Raw genomic sequence first — 11,578 nt, 5'->3', positions numbered from 1 at the left:
GACCAGAACCAATTCCGACCAGTCCACTGCCGGAATCAGGTAAGCTAGATCCTGAATACCCAACCAGTTGGACAAGTCATGACCACCAATACATTCGTTGCAATCTTCGTCTTGCTGAGACTTGTTATTATTTGACTGAGGTCGGAGGCGAGCATAAATGGTACGTTATTGGTGGTTATAACCAATAGCCTTCTGGTTCAGGCCGGAGAATTTCGATCATCGTTCCTATCCGATAACCTAAGTCTGTCCACTCCTGCTAAAATCAACGGTAGACATTGCTTTTTTCTCTCTTTTCTTTTTCTTTGCCAACCGGTGCTGCTATGTGACCTCGGAGTCAAATGGGCCACATGCAGCAGCATGATGAATGATGTCGCGGGCCTCACCGCTATTCTCAACCACCCTCGTCAAATCCGACTCCTAATCCAGCCTGAAGAACTGAACGCTCTTTTGGAAAACAATCAAAGCGACCCGGGCATTCTCACCGAGGGTCCAAACTAGCGTTCCGCGAGATCTCTCCGATGCCTTATAGCGCAGAGATTAAGCTAAGCCTTCGGCAGCCATTATTGCCGCCGAATTGTTGGCTTTTGCGATGATCTGGCGAAAACCGGAAATCAGGTACCTCGAGGGCGACATTCAGCCTGATCTCATTTTCCGGCTCATAGGCTCACACCCAGCTCCCCATTGACGATCGACTAAGTGATCGACTGATTTGATATCTATAAAAGCACACGATAGTGTGCATTAGTGAATGGTGCAGATTCATGTACAGCGAGACTAAGTGGCCAGCAGACAAATGCGAGTCACCATGTTTATTCTCAATAAACTTTTTATCTGATTCAATTGGTTGACTATCTGGAAGAAGGCAAGAAAATAAAAGAAAGGAGAAATGAATTGACACTATCATTTAAATAAATCCCAATTTCACTTAAACGAAAATTAGACGCTATGTCACTTGATATTCCAAACGGTAACCTCAGACAGAAACATCCAAAATCCATGGCACAATTCATTAATTCACCCCCTGGGATAGCGAACTCATAGACATGGCCCGTACTTCAAAACTAAGACAGCGCAGAGCTCATGAGCAGAAAGCCACAGGCACGAGACATGACATAGTATCTAGACTAGGCAAGCCAATGAAATACGACAACATAGCGTGTATTCACGGATAAATGTCTAACGCTTCGTATATATCAGGATATAATATAGGAATATAGCCTAGTTTTTGCTGAATCGACCTGATCATCTTGCATCAGCCTTGAGAGATTTCATGAGCGACCCCACGTAGGATTTGTCTTACCTGTCTGCATGTCATACCCCGCTCGAATCCAAGCCTCTTCGCCTCCATAAAGCTGAACAAGAATGTCAACGAGCTGCTTTGTTGCTCTTGGAACCTCATCAGCCCCTGGAAGGTATTCTGGGTTCTGAGCGCAGAAGTTGAGGAGAAAGTTAATATCAAATAAGTCAGTCTTCCTCTTGTCCTCCGTAGATCGACCAGTAATTGAGCCGCATTTTGCATTGAGAAGCAAAGCTGGCTTTAAAACCTTTATCCCTTCGACTAAAATCACCTCCGTATTTTGATCAAAGGGCTCCTTGAATAAGAGAGATGGTGTTAGAATCTCAATTTGCACTGGTCTTTGTGCTTTGTAAGTTGTGTGGTTCGTTCCTGCTTCAACCTCAAAGTCATCTAAAGTCAGGAGAGGCGCGCAGCAACTGTCTTGCGTTTGAGGTTTCGCCTTGAGGAACAACGAAATCTATATCTAGGGTTGCACGGGTAGAGCCGAGAATCACACATGCGCTGCCGCCGACAAGAGCGTAGGTCTCATATTGAGTGAGTGCGTTTGCGACTGCAAGTGCGGCGGCGCGTATTTCTGCCGGGGGGTGAAGGTCTGGAGAGGTCATGGTGTTTGCTTGGAGAGGTGGGACCAGTTAGTAACTGATTCATGATATTAATCGACCTTTTTGTCTTACCAGCTTACTTTTCTAGATTTATGTCACAATTATATAACCGCAGTGGAACCAAGAAAGCAATTAATTACGCTCCTTCCGATGTATTGATGCTACCTAGAGCATATAGAATGCGGTTGAGCGACGGAGGAATACAATCACCAAACAGTGTGAAATTTTGATCAGTGGCAGCCTAGTCAAAATCAAAGTAAAAATGAAGAAATACCCTTGTAGTATATTTGATGTCGATGCGTTGATATTTCTAGGACAATTGTGCTAGTCACAACCTTGCACTGCTGCCTGAAATACACAAGGCTGCAGGTAAGGTGATTGCGACAGCGCCTTCTGCTCCCAGCTCTTAGCTATTCGCCTCACATGGTGAAAATCAATAGTCAGCCCAGTTTTAGAGAAGCTACTGTTGACAAATATTTAATATTGGTTTTGATCTATTACGGGATCTTCAATCCTCTCAGATAAGAACTTGTACTGCAAATGCTACGATGCTGCCTCCTAGTGTAGCAGTGCCAGTGGTTTAAACCATAATATAGACAACATCCAACCTTGAGAAACCAAAGAGACCTAAATATAAAGCATCAGGAATTTAATATCACTTTTGAGGTCAACAGATGTCCGAGGCTGGAGTTGGCAAATGAGAAGGAATCATGCGATGACATTGGAGCGCCCCGAAGATTAACGGCGGCAAAGACGATGAATGAAATGTAACTCCCAACATAATATTGGATTACAGTGCTATTCCCTAAGCAGAACGGTGGTCAAGGTCTAATTATAGCTTCCGCATACCAGGCTACCGCTACTATTAAGCGCTGAAGGGGAGCAATAGGAAAGCGGGATACGACCAAGGACTGGTGTGGGATCAAACGGCGCAAGCGCGTCAAGACGTGGCCCTTTGGGAGTGGATAGTGCTGAGGAATCTAGAAGTGACGAGGCCGGGTTATGCTACCGTAAGTAGGTGTCGAGACCCAGAGTAGAGTGATGCTCTAAGAGTACTTTGAGTTGGGTGGCGATCCAGTCAAGGCCGGATCAACGTACGGCCGAAGCCTTCTACTGTGTTGGCGCCTATTCCACAAAGTTCATGATTTAGATAGCTATTTCAGATGTCGACAAAGCAGCAGCTATCAGCTGCCTCAAGTCTTAGTTTGAAATCAGAGGCAATCTAGTCTTTTGTCTTCACAATCATAATGGAAGTTACGGAGTTCAGGCTCAACTATCATCTTGGCACGGGAGGAGGCGGACGCGAAGCAAGATACAATGTCTGCCAAGTGCTTATGAACCATCACATTTCGCACGCCATATGGTTTGAAGACACTCTCGACTACTACGGTGTTCCTACTGCTGTGTTTGATCTGTATATTCTGGTTCAGGATATTGACATGGCTGCCACTATCCTGGCGAAGGCGGGGTGGCTATTCGATATGCACATACCGCATCTCGTTGGGAATGCACAGGTGAATCTGGTGGACTTTCCTCAGCAGCGATTGATATCCCCGGACGGTGAGACGAGAATGGTTCTCCTCCCTGCGACAGACTGGAAGTTTCCTCTGACATCTGATACCCGATTGGAATTTGTGCCTTGGAAAGTCATGCCATCGCTCAAGGTGCCATTTCCGCCACTGGCAGGCTTTCTGGATGCGTTGATCGAGAGCTGGCTAGATTGCCCCAGCAACTATGAGATGCTATCACTCGTTTTGGCTTGCCAAATTTCTTATCTATACGCGCATGTTCCGGCTTTGAAAGAGAAGTCGTTTTCCGAGCAACTGAGGTTTGAACATCGTCAGTTTCACTTCGATGTGTTGGCAGGAATGGAGACTGGTACAATTCCCTTTCGAAAACATCAGCTAGCAATCCGTGATGCGCTGTTATGGGGCCAGTATGAATTGCGGGAGTGCTCTGCTTCACGTGACAATAGAGATTTGTTTGACCCCTTTGGAGGGATCAGTTTCGAATCGGTTGGGGAGGAGCACGATGAGGATTCTCATGAAGCCACATAGATTGACTCCTAAGGGGGTCTGTTCTTGTCAAGCATGTATCAATGGCCATATTTCAATATTTAGATCATACTGATATTCCTGGTTTCCCTGAGGTTCGTGACATATCGGACAGGAATCGTGAGTCCTTCTTTGAACAGAAGAGGCTATAGCGTCATATTATTACGGACTAGTTGCACATAGTCAAATGAGTGAGTAGGCTTCTAGCTGGGAGCGATAGTGCGACCGTCATCACGATCCCACCCCGACCTGGCTGTAGGGACGCGATATCTCAAGCAAAACTGCCTAGCTAGGGTATCAATACTCTGGGACTGCTGTAAGCGAGGCTATAACAAGAAGTTCTACTATGTTGTGCGGACATGATGCATTTGGTGATATGTCAAGCAAAATGGTATGTCAGCTTAGATGGTACATACGCCTCAAACTTGATCGAATTACCCCAAGATGTGCCCGGCTACTGTGGAATAAGGAATCCAGACCTTTCTTCTCGGAACACAAGATCATGCTACCGCCTCACTCCCTAGGAGGCTTGTGAAATGAGCGCTGCCTGATTTTGGGCAAAACAGCTGAAGCTGAAGAAAAAGCTGATGAAGCTTCTGACATAATAACTCTAAAAGACGAAAGTAAGGATGCGGCCTGTCATGGTTTGTGTCACAGTTTGTCAGTCTTATTGTCAGACATCAACCGCTGGACATCTTACGTATTATATTCCTACGTCTGGATGCTCTGCAGTGTAACGCTCTTCTCCTGGAGGTCAACCTAACGTTACATAAATGCTTCTCAAATTATGCCAGAGGACAAGCTATTCAGTAGCGTCTATTTAGTTGACAATAAAACCCGTTTTCACAACAAGCCGATGACACTACCACCATCTCGGTGTCAGCAATGCTACCCGAAAGTTGCACAGTCCATCATGCAGCACCGTTATCATCTTTGTGCTGCCATGAGCTTACACCTCGGAACATGTCGGAGGCAGTCTGGCAAAAAATACACAGATGCCTAAGGCTATGTAACATTTGCAGGAAGCAAGCTGATATAAATACGTGCTTCTCTCCTACCATATCTCTATCATCTTCAGCAACCACACTCAGTCGAGAAGCAATTGAGACGTTCCAGTATATTCAATCAGCATTCAAACCTTGTCAACAAAATGAAGGCCCAAATTCTGGCTGTTCTGAGCGTTCTTTTCGCTCTCGCTCCAGCCGTACCTACCACATCCAATGTAAGCAAATTCTCCTCTAGCCAACAAACAACAACCTTTCTAACCCACCAAAGAGCACTCAAAATGTCACCGATATCATCAACAACATCCCCCAGTCCCCCAACGGAGTCCTGTTCCTCGGCAACGACGGCGTCTTGAGATCCGTCGACGCAGCCAACCGGGTCGTCTCTTATCAGCAACTGAGCCCGCAGCAAATCAGCCAGTACATCCAAAACCTGCCACAGCGGGATGCAGCCCGTCTTCAACGCGTGTTTCAAGGCGTTGACGGCCGCGAAGTCACGGACCTTGACCAGCTGCTCAACCCTGATTCTGACCAGCTACCCTCCAGGGCGCCCAGCAGCGTATCCCAGTCACTGCCCACGGGCACTCAGATGCCAAGCCAGGATATGTGCAGGTCTGTCGATTGTACCTCGCAGAACACCTGTCGCCAGAATGGATGCAATAGCTGTCTTCAGGCTTACCAGATGTCCAACGGCTACTGCCACTAGTTGTGTGTTCAGACCGTGGTGCGGAGTGTTTTGCCTTGCTCACGGGTCTTGATTGGTCCTGTTTCGCTCGTTTGCTTGTTTGATTTTTACTGCGGGCTTGTAGTGCTTCTTGTCATTGTTTGTCTGGGTTTGGCCGATACCCGGGTGATGGCAGTCAGTCCGCGCAAAATTGTGTTTTGATTCTTTTGTGTCTAGTCTGTCCTTAATCTAGCTTATCGAAACAGGAATATATGCACCTACAACAGAGCCTGTCCAGAGTGAACGACGGAATTTTAGTAGAAAGTGCTGGATGCATCATGCAACCGCCAATATGACCAACACTTGAGACTTGTGTCAAAATCGAAGAACTTTGTGGAACGTAACTTCAAAGAGAAAGAAAAGGATGATCACGGGTACAGTAAGAAAGACCTACACTGTCTCGTCAATTCTTCCCCTAAAAAAGAGGCATGCTTTGCAGTGTCGTGTCTGACAACTAGACCTCGGATGCATAGGTATAACACAGTATGGTGTGATGTCATCGAGCTTTCGGCGAATCTTCACCACGACTCCATAAATAGAAATACTGGGGTCTGCACAGCCTTTTCAGGACATTTGCAACCAAAGTCTCCACCGAGTCTATTTGCGATAAACTTAAAGCCGAGGTAGTGCCGAATCTCGGCGTGCCGGCATGGTGGGGTCAGCGGCTATATACTCACCCGGCTCAACATCATCATGTTTGAGAATCTCCAGTCTCCGCTGCTGCCTGATCTTGGATACAAATTGCGCTTCATTGGCACGTTGTTATAAAACAATCCACACATTGATTCGCCAGAACATTCTGTATATACTGGTAATCTTCACTCAGTATTCAGTCAGTCACCGCGTCGCTAACACGGCCATAGTCCCTACGCCGAACACTTCAACCCCGCATAACCAGCAATCATGCCACCACGTCTTCCTGAAGGAGGCAAGACCCTCGTCTACTTCACTGTAGATGGCCACGATGTCAAGCTTGACTACTACCTACCGCCCAATGCCAGCGGGAATCTCCCCGCCATCATCTACTACCACGGTGGCGGCATGACCGCCGGCTCCCGCCGGGGCATGGGATTCCCGCACTGGCTATACAGTACGTCCTCCCCCGTAATACCTCAAAGACCAAAGCAGACAAACAAGTCCCTAACAGAGCAAACAGACCACTGCCAACAGAAGAACTACATCTTCATCTCCGCAGACTACCGTCTCTGCCACCCCACCACAGCGCTCGACCAGATTGAAGACGCGAAAGCCATGTTCCGCTTCCTAGCAGGAGACTTCCAGAACTCCCTCCCAGAAGGCACAACCCTCGACACCACCCGCGTCGCCGTAACCGGCTTCTCTGCAGGCGGATACTCCGCCCGCGCTGCCTGCATCTACGCGACCCCCAAGCCCGCCGCCATGCTAACCGGCTTCGGTAGCGCCGGCGACTGGCTCCTCGATCACTGGACGACTGGCCGTCCTCCCACTTCCATTGCCAGCACGGTGAACTTGGACGAAGTCCCCAAGCTACTTGCCGACAAGACCGTCGTCAGCGACGATATGCCCGAAGACGGCGGTATGATGACGAACCGGTTTGCGCTGACGGTGCGGTGGGAATTGGATGGGACGTTCCTGGATGGATGTCTGGGACGGCCTGGGCTAGGTGCGGAGTTGAATAAGTTGGAGTATGCGCAGCGCGCGGCTGCTATTCCAGAGGACTTGAAGCCGGCGTTTTTGCAGTTGCATGTGACTGAGGAGCATCCGCCTGCGGTGTTTGTGCATGGAACTGCGGATGATGTTGTCCCCGATAAAGAGAGTATCAACCATTATGAGCAGTTGAAGAAGTTGGGTGTTAAGACGGAATTGTTGCTTGTTGAGGGGGGTGCGCATGGGTTGATGGATTTTAGTCAGGGATTTCCGCCCAAGCCGGCAAAGGGGTCTGTGGAGGCGTATAACAGGGGGTTGGAGTTTATTGATGAGGTTTTTGGTCGAGCTTAGAGCTTCTGGGTTAGCAAGGCCTTTCATGAAGTTGCATAGATGATTATGAGTCTAGTACAGACATACCGTGTAGAGTATTCAATACATATGCTCTCATGCAGAAAAGGTCTGACGCGGGTTAACGGCTGCATTTATTTCGATGAAAATGTTTGGATTGTTGAAATGGCTAATTCCTTATATGAAGGTGTATACTGCAAATATAATGGTGCCTGAAAAATCACATGATTTATATGTATGGTGTAGCGACACATTCACTCCTAAAGATTTCCTAGTTATATGAAAATGCGATCGTGTGTCGCTTTCAGTGCGGGGTGTAGGTGGAGAATCGTGCAGGATGAGGTGGAGAAGTGGTAAGCTTCCTGCATCTTCTCAGCCTTACCAGGGATATTGCGCCCTGGTGCGGTCTCCAAGAAAATGGTACAGATATGAGTAATTGGACGCTCGAATCGCCATCAAATCACTGTCTATGTTCGATCCGCTACCAGAAGATCTCCAAACAACAACCAAGGACTATATACCCGGAATCTCCCATGCAGATCACCTCCTACTGCACACCACAAACCATCTACAAAGAACACTTCTGATCATCCACTCAGCCCACCAGCCAGCCTACCCCACACCACATACCCTACACACATGTACATACCTAGGTAGTATAACACCATGCCAAGCTCAATTCACCCCATCACCCCCATACTCCACCCTCCGCCGAAGGAGATAATTCTCCTCCTTCAACCGATCAATCTCGCGCTCATACTCCTCCAAAGAATCCGCACTAGCGGATTCCAACTCCTCAATAATCTTAAACACGCGCCACAACCGCAAAACGACGACCAAGGAACCCAGTTCCTCGACCAACCCTCTCATGGCCACATCTATGGCGAAAGCAACAATAATAACCGCTGAATCGAAGATATGGAACTTAGATGAGAAGTAACTGCGATGATACCGTTAGCTAGCTGCAATGCCCCATACCTCGAGCAACCCAACTACTCTAGCTCTGTGAAGTGACGAAAGTGTAAGGCAATGTATGGATCGGAAGACCTACCCCATCCCAAAACTCCCCACAGCAACCACCAATTCAAGCATAAACAGACACGAAAACACCAGTCCAGTAATACTCAGCGCCTCCTGAGCATCTTCCCACCCGGAAGGCACATGCTTGTACTTCTTCTCCAGTTCGCACACATGGATTTCAATCAAGAAATCAGCGAAAACACAGGCAACATCTACAGACACAAGGAATAGGACGAGATAGTGACCGAATCGGGAGGAGAGGTAGTTGCGGGCCGACCGGCGGCAGCGTGCAATGAGGGGCTCGGTGGATGGTGTGTTTTCATCGTCGTCGGGGAGATATATTTGCCCAGGAGGGAGAGGTTGGGCTTCGGAGGCGAGAAGAGGGTCACTTGGAGATCGCATGGTCTTTGTTTTTGTGGGAGTGTTTTCTTGGTGAAGATGGGTGAGGTTGGGAGGACAGAGAGAAGATGAGAGTGTTTTGATGGGGGGAGAGGTGGCTTGAACGGGTGGAGCAATCCGGTGGTCCGAGTAAGATGAACTATCCAGACGGTCGCGTGGTGAGATGTTATTTGCCGCTCGGTTGGCTGGAGGAAAGCTTATCGTGCTCAAGATGCAGCGTGGTGCAGTTCTTGGCGTTGATTTTCAGGTGGTGAGTTTGGATGCCTGGACATGTAGTAGAGTCCTTTGGTTTGATTTGAGACTACATTTCCAAAATTCTTCTTCCCCTTTCTGTTTGTCAAAATGCTCGAGAACTTGTGGTCAACCAACTCGATCAGACCCATATATTCTCTTGTGAGTCTAGAGTGACATGCTTGCTTTTGCTGAAGTCTTTACTGTTCCTACCTTTCTTTTTCCTTACTGGTTTTTCTCACCGTAGCCATTTATCAGTTTGATGCCTTGTGTGCCTTATCTACTAACGCATACAGCTTCAGTCAGGTGGGGGGCAGCAAACCCTTTCAGTCAATTTCTATCAACTTTATCTGACAGTTACCATTCATCATCTTCGATTTACCTGAAGAGTGAAGCTTAAATACATCTTTCAACAACCTCAGTTCCCATTCTCCCTCGCCTTCAACTCCCCACGCACCTTAGGCAGCACATACCGCCCATAATCAATCGCATCGTTGAGATTATCGTACCCGCGGATAGAGATCAATTCAGCACCTAAATCCACATAATCTAAGATCGAATCCGAAATAGTCTGCGGCGATCCGACCAATGCTGTGGACGCGCCGCGCGCATTTGTCGCTGTGACAGTGGGATACCAGAGCGCGCGGTCCTGGACCTCCCCACGCGCCGCGATATCCAACAGTCGCTGGGACCCAACATTCTGCGGCGGCGGAGCATTGGGCGGCGCCTTGCCCTGTCCGTTCGCGCGATGCTCCTTCAACTTATCGAGCGTCTGATATGCCTTAGCCCAGGCCAGCTCGTCCGTCTCGGCAATAATAGGCCGGAAGGTCACCCAGATACGGGGGCGATCGTTTGGTGCACGACCGGCGCGTTCGGCTTCGGCATAGATCCGATCGATCTGTTCCTTGGTTTCCTTGAGCGGTTCGCCCCAGAGACCGAAGATATCGGCCAGAGAGCCGCCTACGCGGTAGGCTTCATCGGAGGAGCCACCCACCGAGACGGGGATGGTCCCGTTGGGGTTGGCAGGACGGACACGGTTGCTGAATTGCTTGAAGGTGTAGTATTCGCTCTCCCAGTCGAACGGCTCATCGGATTCCCAGGCTCGGCGGAGAATGCGGATGTATTCTTCTAGTCGGCCGTAGCGTTGGGACTTGGTGAGGAAGTCACCTTCTTTGGCTTGCTCGGCATCGCTGCCGCCGGCAATAAGGTGGACTACGGCGCGTCCTCGACTGAGCTGATCTAGGGTAGCGAGGGCTTTGGCGGCGACGGTCGGGTACAGGGTGTTGGGGCGGAGGGCAATGATGATCTTGAGGTTCTTGGTCACCGACGCAATGGTGGCTCCGACGGTGAAGGGATCGAAATAAGACGAATCGTATGGCACGAGGGTATAGTTGAAGCCATAATCGTCTAGGGATCGCGCATAGCGGACGAGGTAGTCGGGGTCAATAGAGGCGTTGGGGATAGGCGCGACCTCAGTCGAGGCGTTGGGGAAGGTAAGGCTGATGAATTCAGTAGGCATGGTGAAAGATGATCTATAGTCTATGCAATGACACGGAGGCACTGATCAGGATGAACATAGCATTTATAATCTTCGGAGGGGCTGTACTTCTTGCCCTGAACCCCGCATGGGATGTGCTGCGGTGCACTGAGATGACGCGAGACACTAGGCGATCACGCCTTACATGGCCGATAACGGTCGGCAGTTTCACACATCCGAGTGGACAGATGAGGTTGTGGAAGTCGTCATTCTGGAATGGCATTATGCAACTCAGGATAGATGATTGACACCATTTGGTAGACTCTTCTGACTGGACGTGCTGTGAGGGATCGGGCCATCGGCGCGCACATACATCCCCTATCGAAAGTCTAAGCTCGACAATCAAAGATTTATTAAGCCACACCATTAAGCATTATTGGCTGATTTTATCGGATCTCGGATATACCGGACGCTATCTTATGTTTTACTAATCATATATACTCCCTGGATTATGATGCGTGATAATGCTTACAATTCCCACCATCAGCAGGTGCTGCGCAGGATAGTGGCCCATCACGCAATTATCATAGGGGACGAGTATACACATCTTTGTCTACTCGAGGGGACTATCTATGGCCCTTAGCGGGATTTACGCTTGCGGAATATATTTGTTCGAGGCCATGGCCTCTATGGATGGCTCAGCTGCACTGGGTATGAAGTCTATTTCACCGACCTGAAGCCAGAGGATATTAAGGCTACTTTCAGATACAAGGGTAGTGATCTAATTCTAGAGGTA

At 48.7% G+C, this 11,578-nt stretch overlaps 5 protein-coding genes across 5 annotated transcripts; 3 read left to right on the top strand and 2 right to left on the bottom strand.

The window, feature by feature from the left end:
* Positions 1-3,146: 3,146 nt before the first annotated feature.
* AtWU_11322 (putative integral membrane protein) lies at positions 3,147-3,956 on the top strand (the record flags this gene model as incomplete). The annotated part of the gene is made up of 1 exon (XM_035506422.1): positions 3,147-3,956. The coding sequence occupies one exon, from the start codon at positions 3,147-3,149 to the stop codon at positions 3,954-3,956; it is 810 nt and encodes a 269-aa protein (XP_035362315.1).
* Positions 3,957-5,103: 1,147 nt separating this feature from the next.
* On the top strand, positions 5,104-5,663 carry AtWU_11321 (sugar (and other) transporter family protein; the record flags this gene model as incomplete). The annotated part of the gene is made up of 2 exons (XM_035506421.1): positions 5,104-5,175; positions 5,229-5,663. The coding sequence occupies 2 exons, from the start codon at positions 5,104-5,106 to the stop codon at positions 5,661-5,663; spliced, it is 507 nt and encodes a 168-aa protein (XP_035362314.1).
* Positions 5,664-6,584: 921 nt separating this feature from the next.
* Positions 6,585-7,658, top strand: AtWU_11320 (alpha/beta-hydrolase; the record flags this gene model as incomplete). Its single annotated transcript, XM_035506420.1, has 2 exons — positions 6,585-6,771; positions 6,838-7,658. The coding sequence occupies 2 exons, from the start codon at positions 6,585-6,587 to the stop codon at positions 7,656-7,658; spliced, it is 1,008 nt and encodes a 335-aa protein (XP_035362313.1).
* A 672-nt stretch (positions 7,659-8,330) lies between these two features.
* On the bottom strand, positions 8,331-9,077 carry AtWU_11319 (voltage-gated hydrogen channel 1; the record flags this gene model as incomplete). The annotated part of the gene is made up of 2 exons (XM_035506419.1): positions 8,331-8,595; positions 8,707-9,077. The coding sequence occupies 2 exons, from the start codon at positions 9,075-9,077 to the stop codon at positions 8,331-8,333; spliced, it is 636 nt and encodes a 211-aa protein (XP_035362312.1).
* Positions 9,078-9,723: 646 nt separating this feature from the next.
* Positions 9,724-10,824, bottom strand: AtWU_11318 (LLM class flavin-dependent oxidoreductase; the record flags this gene model as incomplete). Its single annotated transcript, XM_035506418.1, has 1 exon — positions 9,724-10,824. One exon carries the CDS (start codon positions 10,822-10,824, stop codon positions 9,724-9,726), a length of 1,101 nt encoding a protein of 366 aa, XP_035362311.1.
* Positions 10,825-11,578: the final 754 nt, after the last annotated feature.

Source organism: Aspergillus tubingensis, assembly GCF_013340325.1.
Source record: "Aspergillus tubingensis WU-2223L DNA, scaffold_15, whole genome shotgun sequence".
NCBI lineage: Eukaryota > Fungi > Ascomycota > Eurotiomycetes > Eurotiales > Aspergillaceae > Aspergillus > Aspergillus tubingensis.
The sequence above is the reverse complement of the archived record's forward strand: the minus strand, read 5'-3'. Positions and strand labels throughout refer to the sequence as shown.